Source organism: Dendrobium catenatum, unplaced genomic scaffold (genome assembly GCF_001605985.2).
Source record: "Dendrobium catenatum unplaced genomic scaffold, ASM160598v2 fragScaff_scaffold_627, whole genome shotgun sequence".
NCBI lineage: Eukaryota > Viridiplantae > Streptophyta > Magnoliopsida > Asparagales > Orchidaceae > Dendrobium > Dendrobium catenatum.
The window spans coordinates 471,421-491,734 of NW_021319089.1; the positions used below are offsets into that span (position 1 = coordinate 471,421).

At 32.9% G+C, this 20,314-nt stretch overlaps 1 protein-coding gene across 1 annotated transcript in view; it reads right to left on the reverse strand.

Annotated features, from left to right (window-relative positions):
- Nucleotides 1-4,454, reverse strand: part of LOC110112692 (meiosis regulator and mRNA stability factor 1) — a 45,526-nt gene extending 41,072 nt beyond the window's left edge. The window contains exon 1 of the mRNA XM_020844998.2: nucleotides 4,040-4,454. Within this exon, the coding sequence (XP_020700657.1) occupies nucleotides 4,040-4,379 (340 nt within the window). The 5' untranslated portion in view covers nucleotides 4,380-4,454. The remainder of the gene's footprint in view (nucleotides 1-4,039) is intronic.
- Between the last annotated feature and the right edge of the window lie 15,860 nt (nucleotides 4,455-20,314).

Below are 20,314 nucleotides of genomic sequence, written 5' to 3' on the forward strand. Positions count from 1 at the left end.
TTGCTTTTGTAGGAGATGCGGATTGAAACTTCATATAATGTATGGAGGATAAGAAGAGAACTTCAAGAGCCTACCAATTCATAGGGCATTTATTAATTTCAGGGTTTGTTGATCTATAGAGGAATTTAAAAAAAAAAATCAAAATCAAGATCGTTACGTACCACTCCGGCGTCGTTCCGCACAATCTCAAAATCTTGTTAATCCCATGATCAGACGTCCTACCATCAGCTACACACGATCATGTTCTATTCCCACGTTCGCCTTGAATGCACTATCTTCAAAACGACGACAAACTCCCTCGCACTCGCTTTTCTCCTCACATGCGAAATCCCAAGGCCAATCAACCCCCAACCGAAGCCCTAGCCAACTCCTCCTCAAGCCCCATTCGACAACCGTTGCTCCATCGACAATGCTCCCTTTTCCGGTCGGATTGGAAGTCCCGACGCTTTAATCGGAAGTAAAGACGGGAGCTTGGTGGATGCGAAGGTAACCATTTCCCTTCCTTTTCGTGTGCTTCTTCGACGACATTCCCTTTCTCTTGTCGGATCGAAAGTTGTGACATTTTGATAGGAAGTTAGGATGGGAGAGCCGACTGATTATGTGGGCATAGAGATTTTGCCCCTTATTGTTCCAGTTCAGACCAGTGATAATCTTATCGATGATGTTATGGACATTCGTACTACCCAGAAAAGACATGGGGTGCACCGACGATTTTGGTTAGATGGAGTGGACAGCCACTGATTGACTGTTCTTGGATTGAAGCTGAAGAGTTGCAACTTCATCATCCTAATATCTACCAACATATTATTAAGGCATTCTCGTCAGGATATGAGATTTTTCCACTAAGGGAGAATTAATGTAATCAAGAATTTATGTTTTATGTAATTTTTATTTTTTCATGATATTGGACATTATTTATTTTATTTTTGTAATGTCCTGTGATGAAAAACAACCAATGATCATGCTGGGTTCAGTACTCACGAGTTGATTTATACCATTGAGTTTGATCTTACTACCCCTCCCCTCTTTGGCTCTTCAATTTTCCCCCTTGTTGATTTGGTTGTTTGAGATTCTTCCCCGCTTCCTTTTGGCTTTTCGATTCTTCTCCCTTGCTAATTTGGCTGCTTAGGAATCTTCTTCTCTCCCTTTTGGCTATTCGGTTCTTCACCTTTTTTTATTTGGCTACTAAGGATTCTTCCGCTCTCTCTCTCTCTCTTTGGTTGTTTGGTTTTCCCCTTTTGCTTATTCATTTGCTTGATGCTTCGGCTTCTCCTTTGAGAGCTGATTTGGTTTGTTTTTATTGGCTGGAATGTTGGCTCATTTAATTGAACAATTAAATGCCCATTTCCCCTCCTATATAATGTAGCTGAAATTCTCTTATTGATGACAGTTTTTTAAGAAGAAAAACTCAACCTGAGGGTTCTTCATGGCTTGCGAGCTATTCTTTCCCTATCCCTTAATACTTCCTCTCGGACTTATTTCTACTTCTTCTCTCAATAGGTTCCCTTCCAACTGTATATTCTTTTCTAAACATTGTAAGTTGTGAGATGGTGTTGTTACCCTATTCTGTTGTTGGTATTTGCCTGAGGAGTGAAGAATTATGTCGAATCAAAATTTTCTGTGGTGGATTACTAGTTAGATCTTTCCTTTGAGCACCTTTCCCTAGTTTTGTGAATTGCATGTGAGGTGATCAATCATGATTTTTCTAAGGGTTGCTTTTGTTTGTGTTTTGTGTATTTCTTTCCAAAGTGATTTTTCTAAACAATTTCTAATATTTGTTTTCTAACAAGTCTCTCTCGGTTTGTGTTTGTTTATGTGTTATTGAGAGGAAGTTTCTTAATTGCGTGTCGAAATGTTCTCTTAAAAGGTTTAGAAACTTTGGTTGCATCAGCAAATTGGTGAGAGAAGTGGGAGAGAACATTTTCCATAGAGAGATCATTCATACATTGATTTGCAAACCTTTTGTGAGATTTTTCTACATGTGTTCACTTAATATTATATTCTTCATTTTTTTCTCCTCCGAATTTGCATTTGTGGTTGTTAAGAGAGCTTGTAATCTACATTTTTAAAGGATCATTAAGAATCAAAAAATTTATGTTGACTTTATTTGCTAATCAGTGGATTAGAGAAGCAAATTCAACTTAGAGAGGAATTAAGATGTATCCGATACCTATTAGGAGAGGGGTTTCTTTGACCAGTGGTAGTTGAGGGAGAGGATAGTGAAATCAAAGGGGAGAGAGAGAGAGAGAGAGGTGCCAGTGTTAAACCATAATAAATTGGTTTGCATATCTTCCTTTTCTTTCCTTAACGCGCTACTATTTATATTTATCTGCTCCTGCTTCTATTTGATATGATAGTAATTCATATCATGCTTAATCTCTAATGTGACAAAATGCTAAGAATAATATAATTACTTTGCTATTGATCTCACAATTGTAAAAATTAGTTGAATGGAATAAAATAGAAATATAGAATTATTTATTAGTTGTACAATTACCTTGGAAATATTTTGTTTCATCAAAATATACTATTTTTATTGAAAAAATAAATATATAAAAATACTTTTGTTCCATGTTTTATTTATTTTAAAAAATATATACTTTCAAATTTTGAAATTTACTTACATAATGTGTGTGTGTGTGTGTGTGTGTGTACCTCATATATCTAACCCAAAATGGTTAATGGTTATATATACTTACTCAAAGAGTTGAGCTTAAATTGTTAAGTTCAAAGGAGTGAAATTCTAAGTCAATGGAGGGCTTAGGCATGAACTTAGGATAGTTAGTTGTAGGACTAGGAAATAATCCAAGGGTCTAATTCTCTAAAACTTAGATATGCATTCTTGCCACATTATTATTTATTTAATCATTTAATTGTTTGTATTAAATATTGAATTTGACACTTAAGTGCAATACTTGTTCTTGTACTAGTAAGTAGAGCAAGACTCATTTACCTGGGCTTAAATTCTTACTGCTCTCAATCTTAGCATTTATCTTGTAATCACCATCATATTTGGATCATCGACACTTGTGTAACTTTCATGTTAGTGATTGAACTGATATAGTTTGTGTAGCTGAGATTTTCAATTTAATTGGACGTAATAATCAAAACTCACTCGCATAATTAAATCTTTACACCATAAGTTAACTTGTCTGGTGTCCCCTGTTGAATAAGATTATTTGATTAGAAATGTGCATACACTAACATCTTTAAAGATTGTGGCTATCATTTGAACTATTCATATTAATTAATACATATAATGTATATCATTTCTCCTCCAGTTGCACTCTTAGTTGCACGTTTAGATTATTTGCTTTTGCGTTATTTTAATTATGAAGGCTTGAATCAGTGCATTTTGAAAAAAGATCCAACGTGCGCCATTGCAATTTCCCACTGCGCAACAAATTTCTCACCCATTCCTCTTGGTATTCCCTCATCCAATAATAATCTATTTTCCATATTTCATCAATTGGATTTCGTTCTGACATATCACTTCTTTATGATGTCCACAACCTAATCTATTTCTTTCCACAATTAAATTGAAAAGGTACATGACAAATAGATAACGTTCTAGCCAATCTTTAGCTACTTCTCACAATAAGCAGGTTAGTTATGCAGCTTCACTCCTAGGGAAATCAGTGATAAGAAATCTAAGCATATCAATTACACGAAATAAATTAGGCAATTATTATCAGTGGTGGTTCCAAGAAAATTTCCTATAGAAATGTTAAATTTCACAAAATTATCTAGAAACAGAATATATACATATGAGAAAATGCACGATAACCAAAACTTTTCCTGCTAAAGCACAAAAGAAATCATTTCAGACTATATGACGTCAAAAACAGAATCAAGAACACCTTTTTCTTGAATCACTATCTAAAACACCAAACACACCCTAAACTACGCAAAAGCAGAAGGCACAACGAAATTCTACAAGGAAAACAATACAGTTAAGCAAAAAACCATCAATCGTTAAATCATTCATCCATTCAAGAGATCGTCGCCGAACTTGGGTTTCAGAGTTTCAAAAGCATACCACCGGGAACGTGGTTAAGCGATATCCCCGTACTGGATAGCGCCTGCTGAACGCCAGCATTGATCAATGTGGTGTTCCCATAGGCTGAGATGGAGACCGGCCCCCGGTAATTCATAGCCACCAGAGCGGAGCTTATGTTTTTCGCGATTACGTGCGGATCGCAGGTTTTCGGCACTTGGCAGTTCTCGATGTCCCACCACACGGACGTCTTCGCGGTCGCATAGTTCCCGTCCGCCGTCCCACCGCCGACCCCGGCCAACGTCGAGCCACCTTGACCGCCAATAACTGTGTTAGCCATGTTTAATTGATGGTTACCGGCTTCACCGAACCTAGCCGTCATCGTTTTTCACCGTCCACACTCCCCCTTCCGGTCGAGGTCGCCTTCGTTTTCTAAGTAAATGTGTCGGCCTCGTTCAACACCAATAATTTCAAAGTTAATGAAATACTTATTTGTGTTAAGCGAAATTTTTTTATATATTTTATGAGAATATTAAAATTTTATAATAGAGATAATTCCTCTCTTCGGTGAATCTTAAATTCTTGAACGAGGCTCTTTTACTCTCCTAAAATTTAAATTCTTCTATATAAGTATTTGATGTCCATGAGCAATAATGCCCAATATTTTTTTTTTTTAATGCCCAATATATTAAAGCATAAATTGAAAATCCTTCTCCATTGGAGTTACCATAAATTTATAACCTATATGAGAACTTCTTGAAATGGAGCTTTTATTTGGTCCGGTGAACGTACGTAGAGCTACGTTCGGCCGGCTCTAAGATCGCAGGCACAAAACGAGAAATACCGAGCAAATAGCAAGCAATACCAACAATAACGAGAAATACCATTATATGAAGACAAAATACCGAGTAATACTGAGTAATACCGAGCAATACCGAGTAATCCCAAAAAATACCGAGTTTTTCTTGCTCAGTATTGTTCGGTATTACTCGATATTGATCTTCACAGAGTGGTATTCATCGTTATTACCAAAGAATACCTAGCAATACCGCCCAAATACCGAGCAAAAATCGAGTAACAATCCTCTGACCGAACGTAGAGCTACGTCCGGTCAGAGAACGTAATAAAAGTTCCTTGAAATGAAGCCAATGTTAAGACTATTATGTTCTAAAGACAATTTGAGACTATTATAACTCAAAGTAAGATATGATAAGAAACTACAAATAATTTTACCCTCCCAAGATGGCTTTATATTCCTTGTTTGAATGTTCCTTATAAATGCACGACCCATGATTAATCACCTCTGCCGTGAGGGAGCAAGCTATTAATTAAGGCCATATAAAGGCTATTATAATGATTTATGCTTCAATGATTTTTTGAATAGATAAGTGAAGAACTTGTATACTCATTGGGAAAAAGGTGATTGGTGGGAAGATGATCAAAATCTCAATCAAAATCCCTTTTGCACTTTTAAACAACTCTAAAAGTATGAATGAACTAGATTGTATTGGATTTAACTAAGGTAGCTATAGCAAAATGTGGTCCATGTTATTGGTCTAACTATATGATGGCATAGTGCTAACCATAAGTCTACTAGTTTAAGTAACTAAGTTGATATGAGGCTAATTTTAACCCAGTGTAATTTTTTAAGCGCGAGGTATGGCTCAACCTCTACTAACTAGAAATGATTTTCTTTATTAATGAGAGGAATGTTATTGCAACTCTAAAGCATAGCTATCTATATAGTGTTTGTGAGTCTCCCCTCCCAAAAGTTATTTGATGCTACACCACATATATGCATTTATTGACATATTACTATATTAGACAAACTTTCTTTTTTTATTCAACCAATAGCTATAATTAAGCTCTATCAAAATCTTAAGTGCAATATGGAGATTTATAAATTAATACGCCACTAAAATTTTCTCAACACACTACTAGTTTTTTTGGGGAAAAAATCGATTGAATTTGCTCCTAAAGCATAAGGAAATATGCAAAACACAAAATAAATCATGGAATAAATGTAATTACTACTTATACAATAATTAAACTACAAATAATGACCTAATTCAAATCTTCTTAGATTGAAATGTTTATGCGTCAATTACTAATTTTATGTGGATTCACAGGGTTATATTATTTATTATTTATTATCAATTTGTAAGAAAATTTTAATAAATTGGATCTCCCTTTGGTAGTATCATGCTGCTGTCTTATTGGTGTTGTGGCGCTGTCCTCTCTATTTGTAACGTGGCAGCACTGTCATATGTTGGAGTGTTGATAATCTCTCTATTTTCAAAAGCTAATAAATGGAAAGTATCTCTCAGGGCACTCTAGCAAAGTCACATTAGGTGTTGTGACACTAACTTCTCTACTTTCTAGAATAGAAGTGATCCCTTGGGAGTATCGCGACACAAAAGTATTGGTGTCACAGTGATAAGGAAAATATTTTTTTTATAAATATCCAAATACACTATTTGGTCATGTTTGTGCTTCATATAAGTAAAGTTATATACATTGATAAATCTTATAAGTTTTACTATTTTTCATAATTATAAATTCTTATACAATGTTTGATGAAAAGGTAAAATTCTACATTTTAACTAAATGCTAACTCACTAGTATTGGTGTCTTATAAGACATTCTTGCAATAATTATTGGGTGACTTACATGTTATTTGTGAATGATGTGTACATGTGAAATATGTAGGATAAAAGGGCTTGATAATATACATGTGACAGTTTCGAGGCATAAAGGCTTGATACTATACATATATGAAGTACCTGAGATATATAAGAGCTTAATATTGTATATGTAAAGAACAGTGAATTACTTGGGATGAATAAGGGCCTAATACTCTATATGTGAAGCAATTAGGATGTATAAGGGATTGATGATGAATATGTGAAAAACTTTATATATATAAGAGACAAATAAGGAAATTGATGTGATGTGTTTTATTTCAGTTATCTTTATATTACAATCAAACACATCTTTATATTAAATTTCTATGTTGACATTGGGCTTGATATAATATAACGATAGACTTGCTAAGACATTATATTATATTATTAGTGTGATCATGATTAGAAAGTTCTATAATATAGCATGTTGTACAATTTCAATTGTGGTAAAAAAAAAGGATGTTCATTTATTATCTTTTTAGTATATTAAGAATTTAGGCGGGTTTTGGATAACCTACTGAGTTTTGATGCTCATTTTTATTTTATCTATAAGTGTAAATTTTAGGATAAGGAAATGGAAATGCACAAGTTGAGTAGAAATAAAAGTGATAGCTTTTTGTTTATAGGTATATTTTTTGTTAATTGTAATGAATGGTGCAAGTTGTGGTAACCTACAATGAATGTAACAACACCTAGCATTTAATATTAACATATGAACATGCATATTAAATCATGCAAGCAATAAATTTTTTAAATTAGTTAATATTATTATTTTATTTTAAATATTTAATTAGTTCATTTAATTTTCTTTTTAACATACAAATGTATAAACATATTAGAATTTTTTTTGTATTACAAAGTTATTTTAAGAAGTAATAAGAAAGTTATCCTAAATGAAGCTTTAGTGTAATAACTTAAATTTATGAAATAAATTTTCTTAAAAATATAAAAATTTTGAAATAGAGTGCTTTGGTACTAATCTGATGAGAGCTATGGTGCTAGACTAATAACAGTATATATATATATATACCTCACCCCCCTGAATCTCTCACTACTTTGATTGATTGGCCACGAATAAATTAAAAGAGTGAAAGAAGTGAGATAAGAGAGAAAAGTCTTTAGATTATATATATATATATATATATATACCTCACCCCCCTGAATCTATCACTACTTTGATTGATTGGCCACAAAGAAATTGAAAGAGTGAAAGAAGAGAGATAAGAGAAAAAAGTCTTTAGATTATATTTATCAATCATTTATGTTACGGATTTTGTTCTATTAATTGTAAGTGTCTAATCTATTGCTTCTGTTTTAAATGATTTTGATTTTTATGAATTTTATCTTTTCTAAATCTATAAAAAAATATAATATCCTTATTTCAAGCTTTCATCATGCAAGTTTTGATATTATAGATTTGCTCATTCTAAATAATTTAATATGATTTTATTGCATTTAAAATGAAATACTGAGTGATATCAGATACATGAAACATGATATCATACTGATCTACGTGATTCACTGATTGGGAGTCATAAAGAGCTGGAGATTGATTGAAAGTTATAAGGAGTCGGGGCAACTGATTTACGTGATTCAAGGAGAGTTATAAGGGGTACATTAATTGAGAGTTATAAGGATAAACTAATTAGGATTCATAAGTGTAAGAGCAAGATACCTTTAAGATATACTAATTGGATATCTAAATATTGATACCAATACTGCTACAAATATTGTACGTATTGATATTATGACTAACACTAATAATGTTTTCTATCATTATCATTATTTAACGTTATTGATTAGCACTATTGGCTGTTACTGTTACTATGATTGATGATATAATAGATTGCAATGTAATGAACTATAGAATGATAAATTTATACATATAATCAATATAGACATTGATGCATATATTTTCTTATATAATTTTATATTATATTAGTCTCTTTTATTTTGCATTGATTTCAGTTGTAAGATTTTAATTATTTGTGAAGCTATGTGCTTATTACATAAGTTTTACATGTTTTTAAAAAAGTGTAAGGATCATATGATATGAGGCTCTGAGCAAGACAAAAATATAATCATATTTTTTCCCACTATTCATTGGTAAGCTCTAGTTAAATGACTAAAATTAAAGACATATATAATTCTTCCAATATAAATCCTAGAGTGTGACACTTAATGTTAGAGTGCCTTTGATGCATATTTTTTATAGATTAGCTGAATTTAGAATGATTTCCAGTAGTCTTTCTAGCACTCAACTTGAAAAATTGATATGAATTATTTTCTTTGTCTAATAATTTATGTGTGGCGTTTTTTCGTAATGTAAAGTGGTCGAAAATCTCCAGTTCAGTAGATTAAGGGTCCAGGCTTAGCTATCCTTTTAAAATAGTTCTTTTTTCCTAGTAGAATTTTAAGTATGCAAGTCAAATTAAGCATAGCTAGGCTTCTTCTTCTAAGATTGGGGAGAAGGAAGTACATATGAGGGAATTTGGGTGAGGAAAGAATTAGGGGTGTCAAGATTTGACACGACAAAAAAACCCAACTTGAACCGACCCGGAAATTTCGGGTTTGACCCGACCCGATTTCAAAACGAGTAGGGTTCAGGTTGACCCGACGGGTTGCCAGGTCAACCCTCGAACCTGTTTAAAATCAACTATCTGCACTGCCCCGCCTACCCACGAAGCACCAGCGCTCGCCCGCACGCACTCGCCTGCACGCCTGCCTGCCCGCTTTCACTTGCCAGTGTGGCCACTCGCGCACCTGTTTCAAGTCAACCCGTGTCGAGTCGGGTCAACCCGATAATCCGCCGGGTCGGGTTCGGATATCCGACACGTTTACCTACCCTGGACGGGTTAGGGTCGACCCGTTTGAACCCGGGTCATTTCCGGGTTCGACCCGAACCCGACCCGTGACCCAAAATTGACACCCCTAAAAAGAATGAACACAAGAATTTAAAAAAAGTGGGGATGAACGTATTTCCATAATTATTTAGATTTAATGATTATTTAAATTATTATCATTAATAAATATAAATGAAAATGATATATTTGGATAAATTTATATAAATAAAATATTATAAATCGACTAACCTTGAGAAAAAAAATATGATTTTTTTTAGTTTTAAAATGTAATTGATATTGAATTAAAACTAGGCGTTCATGCTTGGCGTGTCAACATTTTAGAAACATCGTGGACTTGTCATCAATATTACCTCTTAGCTAGTCAATTAAGGTCTCATTTGGATGACTTTCTTAATATTTTTTAAATCAACTTTTTAATAAAAATTCATTTTTTTTAAAATCTGCTTTAAAAAATCTATACTACTATTAAAGTGCCGCATGTGTTTCTTCCCAAACATCATCCTGACCGTTAATAAGTTTACTCTTTACCTCCATCGTTCATTCTCTAAACGATTTATCTCTCATCTGCTTGTGAATCAAAACCCACCTTCTCTCTTTCAATCAACGCATCCCTCCTCATTTATCTTCGCTTCCCTGCACTCCTCATTCGTTCCTATCAAGGCATCCCTGCGTGAAATGACGTCGTTCTTACCTTGTTATATACAAGGTCATGTTCTCGTCATCAAATATCCGGCTGTTTCTTCCCAATTCTCCTTGCCTGTGCCTGTTCAGCTCGCGGCAAACATTCCATACCCTTCTCAAAAGGTAAACTTGTTAACGCCTCTTTTGAATTTCTCCAATTATTTTCGACTTCTGCCTTGTTCTTCTTTCGTTCTCGTTCGTCTTTCGCTCGCCGAAACAAACGCTGGACAAAACTCCAACCTTCGCTTGTTTCGTCGACGCCCCAAAATCCATTTGCGACGCCGCCTCTAACTGCAGACTCGCCGTCAACCATGAATCGGCCTACTAGGAAGCCAATCTCCTATATGTAGGTAAATCCCGCTGCCTTCGCTTGTTTCGCTCGACGCCCCAAAATCCTTTTGCGACGCCGCCTCTAAGTGCAGACTCGCCGTCAACCATGAATCGGCCTCCAACTAGGAAGCCAATCTCCTATATATAGGTAAATCCCGCTGATTATCAGCCGCCTAGAGCCCACATTCTAGCCTTCGCACGCGAACCCTTTTGTCCGCTACAAATTCGCTTCCCGTTCAGGTGAACCTGTCCGCCTCTTGCCTTTTGGAATGCTCTATGATTTTCTCTTCATAATGAAAGCTTAGCCTGGTGCAATATGCTCTATAACCTACAGCTTTTTCACATTAAATTATAAATTATTGATGAAAGCCCACTTCCCTTTCACATGAACTGTGGCAAAAGGCTTTTTGGGTTCGGCAATCACCACCGAATCTCCAATCGGCTCCGATAATAGCCGAAGTATATACCAAGGAATTTTGCGGTATGCTTGCCAGAGAAGGGAATGGCAAATTCAATTTTGCGACGATGCATATCATATATTTCTTATACGAGAGGTAAGCATAAAATTTATTAAACGTGGAAGCAAAACTAAGTACGAGAGGTAAATGGAATGTTTTGTGCGACAATAGAAAGATATTTGAGAAAAAAATTTTATGTCCGGGTTAATTTTTTTTTTTTTTTTCAGTGAACGAGGAATCTTTTATATTATGAAAATTTGTTTATATGCATTTTGGCAAATAGGCAAGTATAGAGGTGATAAACGGAAACCAAAATAGATTGAGGTTTTGTTTTGGACAGATTCTCATAAATTTTTCTATGGTTGTTTGAGTTATTTTAATTACAAATACGCATACATTAAAAAAAACTTTCATACTTCACGTGCATACAAATGTGTGATTACTTGTACATTTTTTTTAATCAACTCCTAAATCCAAATATTATTTCAATTTTAAATCCACCTCCTCAAAATGCAAAACTCAATAAATATATCGATTGGAAATATGGGTTATTTTGCTTGTATGAGTCCAGCGAATGTTCAATCAGCCATGGTTTGTTTTTCTTTTATGTTTCCTCTAAGACTTTCATTTAGCATGAACTAAGCTTATCTACATTTTTCCTCATGTATTATATGTCTCACTCAGTTATAAGCCTTTTTTATCGGCTTTCATTGTTCTTTTAAATGTCTTGGTGTGCAAACAAATTTATTTCCAAAACACATAGGTGTTGGCCAATGTATTATTCAGTCTTTTTCTCAATACGCATTAATATTTGGACTTTGATTTGCTGTAACTTTTCATTTTATGTTTCTCTTCTTATTTTTTCATGTGGACTACTCAATGTTTGTTACTGAATGTAGTTCTCCTTAAACAATTTTGATTTTCCATTTCTTGTGCTTCAATAATTGTCTCTATTCAATACAAGAATTTTATAAAATTATACACTTTGATAATTGAGATTATATTTTCTTTCTGTGTAATTTTTTTTAAATTTGATTGTGCGATTTTTTGGATTTATTCATATTTCTCGTTTCACTTTTTTTCCTAATATACTATTTTGCAGGATCCGCTATACATCGAATACAACCCACGAATTGGACCTGCTCATTGTTCCCTGCTGTTTTTTGATAATCCTCTTGCCCTACATATCATTCAAGGTAAGTTAACTATTATAAAAAATTTGTCATTTACTAAATCATATAATTGCTCATTATTGATTTATGTAAAGCCTTTGCAAAAATTCTTATTTAATTATTTTTACTTACATTCTAAGATGTCTCACATTCTTATTTATAGTGATTGTGTAAAGTTATTAAACTCTAAAAAAATTATTTAATTTGATTTTTAAATTTTATAATTACCAAGCATCTAACTTTCTCTAACACAATTTTGTTCATGAGTTGAGAGGAATTGTTGTTTCTCATAATAATTTTTAATAACTAAATTCTCTATATGATTCAACCAATGTTTTTTGAGAGTCCGATAACATTAATAACTTTAACCCATTATTCATTCATCACAATCATTATAAAGTAACTATCACAAACTTTTAATCCTCATATCCATCTGAGTCCATTGAAGCTCCCCAAATTCAAATCATTTTCTCTTTTCTATTGACTTCGTTAGCATTATTTTTTAAAAAAATATTCTTTTTTTTATTGGAAAATGTCTAAATTTTTAAATTTCTTTTGACCTATCCTTGCAAATTCATTTTGTTTGTCTCCACTTTAATTCTAACATCCATAGCGAGAAAAACTTCTGATTCTTTTTCAATCTTTATTTCTATTTTACTGGGTTTAAAAGCTATCTAAATATCTTTCAACAACATAATTTAAACTTTATCTTGATTCTTTTTGCATTTATTTATTTGGCAACCGCATATAGCACCTCATGTCTTGGTGTGTAAACAAATTTATTTCCAAAACACATGTCTTTCAATGTCAAAAAATTTACTTCCAACAATTGACCTATGCTTAAAATTGCTCAGTATTGATTTATGTAAGCAACTATCTTAATTTTTTTTGCACGAGATCTATGGATGGCTTCGTAAATTTATTATTGTTTTTTTTTTCAACTCTTCCTATAGCTGATTCTCTGTCGTCAATTCCCTCTCTTCAGCAAATTTCTTGTTTAGGCTTTTATTAAAATGATTAGTTGGAGTTGGACCGAAGATCTATGATCATATTATCTTATTTTGTTACCTCTTAGATGTTGATGCTTCTGTTACTTAATTCTTTTTATTTACTTGACAAAGTTAAAAAGAGAAGGAAGATCCAACGGAATTTTTTCCAGCTCTTTTGGTATGAAATTTTTTTCTTTTCTTTTCTTTTAGTTGTATAGATATTGTACGGCAGTCTTGAAACAATGATTAGGAGTTGCCTTTCGTTGAACTTGATCTCCTTCTAACAAACATCTTCAATTTTCTTTTCTTCTTTTTGAAGTCTGATAGCTATTAATTATCTTTTATGAGATACCTACTGTATCCTTTTTAATTGATTTTCATTTAATTTAATGATCTTTTGTGTCACCATTTACTGGATTACTACTTATTATATCTAGCTTGTTCATCTTATAATGATTTGTAATATATTATTTTTCTTCTAGCCTATTTTTTCTTCAAAAAAATGTATCTAGCGTTTTTATTTGTCATGACTCTCATAACTTCATTACCATTACTAAGGGGCGATTTTGTTGCAAGATTTTGGCATATTTCAGGCAAAATCTTAAGAAAACATTATTTTTTAGCCACTTTAACTTGCATGTTTATTTAGAATATAATGAGATCTGTTAAAGGAATGGTTATGCTATTTCCATCCTTAGATTGAGAATCACTAGGTTTTATTTAATCTTTTCTTTTTCAAAGAAATAATCTGAAAACAATCTTAATTATTTTGTTTAGATGTGTATAGTTAGATGATTTCTTTCATGAATCGTCTCTATTCAATACTTGTGAATGAATTTCGTTCTGTTTGAAAAAAAAAATTAATATTCAGTTGTTTCTGATTGACCACTACATTACAACTCATTCTTCAATAACATCCTCAAAACTTCTCATAATAACACTATTGTTAATTCTATACTACAATTAAATTAACGATTCTCAATCTTCCGATAAATCATCCTGAGTTTTCATTAAAAAACTTTAACTTTATATCTATCGTTAATATTTTTGATTATATTCCTATACATTCCTATATATATATATATATATATACTACTACTACTACTACTACTACTACTACTATTAAAGTGCCGCTTATGATTCTCCCCATACATCATCCTGGCCATTAAAAAAATTAATCTTTATATCCACCGTTCATTTTCTTAATGATTTATCCTCATCTGCTTGCGAATCAAAATCCGGCTGTTCTTCTTTCAACGCATCCCTTCTCATTTTTCTTTGCATCCCTGCACTATTTGTTCATTTCAAAGCATCCCTATAAGAAATGCCACTTTCATTGTTGTATAAACTTTCATTTTCTAGGAAAATACCCGCTCCTCTCCCTCTGATTCGCATGAACACTCCCCCATCTTCATTCACAAAAATTCCCCGACCCCACTCCGTCGCCCTCTGATCGCACGCCTACAAAGACCGTCTCTCTTATTCGCACGCCTAGGAAGATCGTCTGCCTCTCTGCTTCTCTCGATGCCGAAGCATTCTTCCCCTACCGCCAATCCTGCCTTTCCCCTAGCCGCCATTTTTGTTGTAGGTATTTATTCTACCTTCTTTCTCTTATTCCCTTACATTAGTTCCCTTCTTCTTAGTTTTCTGAAAAAAAAATGAGGGATTTTTGTCCGTCATTGTTAAAATCTAAACTCTTTTGTTTGCACGCCTAGGAAGACCGTACGCCTCTCTGCTTCTCTCGACGCCTAAGCATTCTTCCCCTACCGGCAATCCTTCCTTTGCCCTAGCCGCCATTTTTGTTGTATGTATTTATTCAACCTTCTTTCTCTTATTCCCTTCCATTAGTCCCCTTCTTCTTGGTTTTTTTCTTTTTTTTAAAAAAAGAGGGATTTCTGTCCCTCATTGTTAAAATCTAATGGTTGTTTGCAAATTTTGTTCAAAGTATCTTTATCTTGCATAGAGAGTATAACAAGATCTGTTAAAGGAATGATTATGAGATTTTCAATTCTTTTCCCCTTGATTCTTCTCTGTTTTTTTCCTTTCTATTATTAAGAATAGATAGAAGTGATTTGCTTATTTTCTTTCTTCAAATGAATTATGGTATGATTTACCTCTCTCTGTTTATCTATTATGATGATTGTCCTCTCTCTGTTATCTTCAAATGTAGAATTGTGTTTATTATATATAATATATATCATACAATTTTCTGTAGAAAAAGAAATGAATTGATGGTTAAAAATCTAAAACAATAAATTAAAGGGTTTGCATGTTTCTAAAATAAGAAATGATTTCTTTGCCGAGATGGTTAGCATAAATCATTGGATGAATGTTATGGCAATAAGTCAAAAATAGTGACTTATTATTTAATGCTTTCAGGTTCAAGTAAAGGGATTATTTAATTCCACCATGTCCTTCAACTCTCTTTTTCGGCAATATACTTCAATTTACCTAGCACATCTCTTCTAGAATTGTGTTATTCATATTAGTAATGTTATTGTTTTTTGAGGATTCAGATTATGATATATCTTAAAAGAGATTTTGTTTCTATTGTCATGAGCTTTATGTCGTTGATTCTTGCATTTAGAAGGTAAAGTGCAAATTATAAAACTTAAATAACAGCTCTTATTGGTCAAGTATCTTTGGTTCATCCTATTTAATCAAAAGAAACATTTAGAAGTGGTATTCTTTAGATGATAATATTATTCATGATAAGTATAGCACATTTCGCTCAATACAACTTTATTTGATGTTGAAAAGGATTTTTTTCCCTATTCTTTCGCATCAAGAGAATGATAATCTAAATGGAATCAAATTTAAATATCTTTATTACCTCAATATAGTCTATTTCTTAATGGGTTTTCTTGTCTTCATAATTTCTTGAGAATTTTATAAAATAATTTTGATTATTTTTTAAATGTGCGAAAAAATGGGGTGTAATCTTAGTATAAATTTTTAGTTGTACATTTTAAAAGTTTTAGGTATTACGCATGTATTAGTCGCATTGAACCTACCTGGAAACTAAACTTTTAGGTTATTGTTTGGAAAGAAATTATAAATTGAAACCTTTTTCGATATTAACTTCAAATAAATTTTACTCTGGTTAATGTTGTATTGCAAGGGATGATTGCTTTTATTTCTTGGACCCATCAAATTGCCTAGATAAAGTTGCCACCCTTAAGTCTTTATGTTGAATTCTTATATGTTAAGAAAAATAGAGTGCATTTTTTCTTTATTTCTTATTATAGGGCATTTGCTTCTCACTTTTTGAAGTCATGTAAAGCTTTTGCACTAACATGGTGAAGACAAAGATATTATGGTAGATTGGTAGCTTGATGCAGTTTTTTTTTAAACTATCGCTTTACCATAGAAAAATCCCATCAACCTTTATCACATACCTTATTACTTCAACATTCAATAATCATTTACATATGCCACAAGTTTTAATCAATTATTTCATATAAATTATCATTTGTTTATTTGTAAAATAGTTAATCTATTGGATTTCTTCTCACTCTCGCAAAAATGTATGCTACTTAGTTTTTTCATATACTTAGATTTTGTTTTGGAGTTTCACTATGAGAAGTTACCGCTTAATAATAACTACATTTTTTGTCTCAATTGTATTACTTCATTATTTGGAATATTGTTATGCAGTTTAATTATTTAATCCATTTGAAAAGGTAAACTTAATAACCCCTCTTCTCAATTTCTTCAATTTTGTTCGACTTCTGCTTTGCTCACTTCGAACAGCTTTGCTTTTCATCTTCACCATTTCTTTGTTGTTGTTCTACTTCATTGTCACTCATCAATCTCTTTCGTCTTTTTCACCTTCTTCGTAACTTGATCTTGCTCGTTGAACCCAACTGTTTGCTAAAATTGCTCTTGCCAAACTCATCAATCCACTTGAAAAAAGGTCAAATGTTTTATGTAAATTTTCATTTGCTTATTTGTAAACTAATTATTCATTCGGATTTCTTCTCCCTCTACCTGCTTGCTAAACCCAACAGTATGCAGAAATCCCTCTTGTCGAACCCATGAGTCCACTTGAAAATGTAAGCTTATTAGTGCAAACAATTTATCAGTTGCTTATTTGTAAATTATCATTTGATTATTTGTAAACTAATTATTCAATTGGAATTCTTCTCCCTCTCACTAAAATGTATGCTCCTTGGTGCATGAATGACATATCGAAATAATTCTGAAAGAAGAAAAAAGAAACTTCAAATCCAAGAACAAAACAATTATATTCAATAGCCAAACATTTAATAGAAGAATGTGATATACCTGAAAATAACAAATAAATTAAAGAAATTCTAAATTTAATCTAAACTCCAGAACTAGATATGAGGGCAAGTGTGATACTCTAAACAACTTTTTTTATCTCTTTCTTTCTTTTTATACAATTCCTATTAGGGCACACATCAAACACTAAAAAATGTTTTCAGCCCTGCTATGATAACATAGATAGTGTAAGTTATAGGAGCAATTTATTAGTTCTATAATATGCAATGATAATGTTATCAGTTTGAAAACATTTTCTGACCGTTAAAAAGTTTACTCTTTACCTCCATCGTTCATTCTCTAAACGATTTATCTCTCATATGCTTGTGAATCAAAATCCACCTTCTCTCTTTCAATCAACGCATCCCTCCTCATTTATCTTCGCTTCCCTGCACTCCTCATTCGTTCCTATCAACGCATCCCTGTGTGAAATGACGTCGTTCTTACCTTGTTATATACAAGGTCATGTTCTCGCCATCAAATATCCCGCTGTTTCTTCCCCATTAATGTGAGAGTTGTAAAATTATAGCATTCTAATTCCCCATTAAATAACATTTATCAACGGTCATCAAATATTTACCACTGTTAGCTTTCTTTTCACAAACCCCAAATAATGAAAATTTTAGTTAACATTTTATCTTTCAATTCACTAATTATTAATAATGAAAGTATGAGACTTTTGCAGCCTGTTCTTCATCAATAAGCAACTCAACTATAGATCGCAACCTTCGGATCCCTAACCATAGATATGCCCTCACTGCAAAGAATTCTGTGTTATGCAGCCGCAGCTCCACCATAAGGCAGTTAGTATCCCATTGTACACTTACATATATTCATATCATCGCTGAACGCTTATTTCAAAAATATTTCACCATTTGTGAAACATCTTACTAGGTTGGACTGTCATCCCACCCAGGGAATAAGTACTCATGCCCTGTAGCTAAATGTGGAATCCTGTCACTTGGCAACAAATCTGTTTCAGCTTGTGAGACTTCTATCTGTTCCTATGCTGGCTACACAGCTAGCAGCAATCTTACTTTGCTCACCAACCAATCTACATGCAATGGTAAATTTTACAGTACATATGAAAACATCTATTTTGTGTTGAAGAATATTAGTCTTAAGTGTCATTTTTCATTTAAGGAACCAACGGCTTGGGACCGGTACCAGGATCATCTCAAAACAATGGCTCAGCTTTTAGGCTTGGAGTTGAATGTATGGCTAGGACTCAGCTTATGATTCTTCATATAGCTTTATTTCTTTTTGGTTTGATGTGGAACGAAATTAGTTAATGGGTATTTAGATCTGTTTTTAATTTCTTGTATGTAATGGTAGTTCTTGTGTATTGTAGCAGGGAATTTGTTAGAAGGTTTTTTTATTTGAAAAGTTTGAGCTGTCTTGTTTCGAAATTTTGAATTGAGAGATCAATTTTTTATGCTGATAAATGCCTCTATCTAAATCTATTTTTTTTATTCTTGGCATTGAAATTGTAGTGAAAGCAGGCCTAACATAAGTTTTAACCAAGCTCATTAGTGTTTAATCAAGGACTAAATTAAGTTCATGTTAAATAAGAGAGTAATCAAGGATCGGGAGACACCGAAACTATACTCAAGAAGGAGCTGACAAAAATTGAGTTGATTAATGGAAATCAAGCTAAGATTTCTTTTGTGACATTTTTTTTTAATATTTTTGTGTCATGTAAAATAGATAACAAAAAAGTGTATGCTAGGATGATGATATTTTTCAATATTTTTTTTCAAGTTTGCTTCGGAATTTTCTTTTGGATTGAAGAAATTGGAAGGATTGAAAGTGAATTCATTGTCGACATAGACATTTGCTTTGGCCATCAGAATGATCTCTTCGATTTATCCTCGTTGTTCTGAGGTTATCTTGCTGAAGTCACACCTGTTGTATTTAGTGAGAAGTGTTGGGGGAAGTAAATCACACGACTAATACAAATAAAAAAGAGAAAAATAGCAAAAAAGAAAGAACAAAAAGAAAATTCTATTTGTTTAGATCTCTATAATAATTTCATTTTAATAGAAAATGTTTCAATGCAAATAGTTTTTTTTTGCTTCACTTAACAACTTCTCTATTTCGTGACTTAACTTTATAATATATTTTTCATTTTTACGTTTTATTCACGTGCACATGATGCACGTGTATTTTACTAGTAATAATAAAGCCGTCTGAAATGCAATCAAAATGGTCTCAATAAATTGAAATAGTGCTGGTTTTTGTTGCAGACAGATTTACTGGCTTCACTGAAGCCGGTTTAAATTGGAAGTTTATCCATGCATGTCTTAGGCATGATCCAACTTCCAATGACATGATTACCAGCTAAGAAAGGGTTAAAAATGCATGACAGAGAGAGTGTTTGTGCATAAGGAATTTGTATAAAAATATATTGTACTAACAAAACTTTGTTAAATTAACAAATTACAGCACTCCAATTCTTCCTTCGCTCACTTTATTAATTGCAAAGTGCAGTACCATTTCATTTTGCGCGCACATAAGTGATCAATCATGTTTGATTTCTATTTTAAAAACTTTTCGGTGAAGTACGTAGGGATTACCTTCATTGAACTTGTAGTTTTTATTTGAAGAACCCTAATTTTGGAATTTTTATTACGTCCTGACACTGGACGTAACTCTATATCCAGACATCAATAATATGTCGTCACGTGCTCTTACTCTTTACCGCGCGGCCTGACGACCCGACCTGGACCGGAACGACCCTGTATTGCTATGTTCGGGTAGTGCTAGGTATTGCTCGGTATTGCTAGGTATTGTTCGGTATTGCTTGGCAATAACGAGAAATACTGCTGATCTGTCAAGACCAGTACATAGCAATA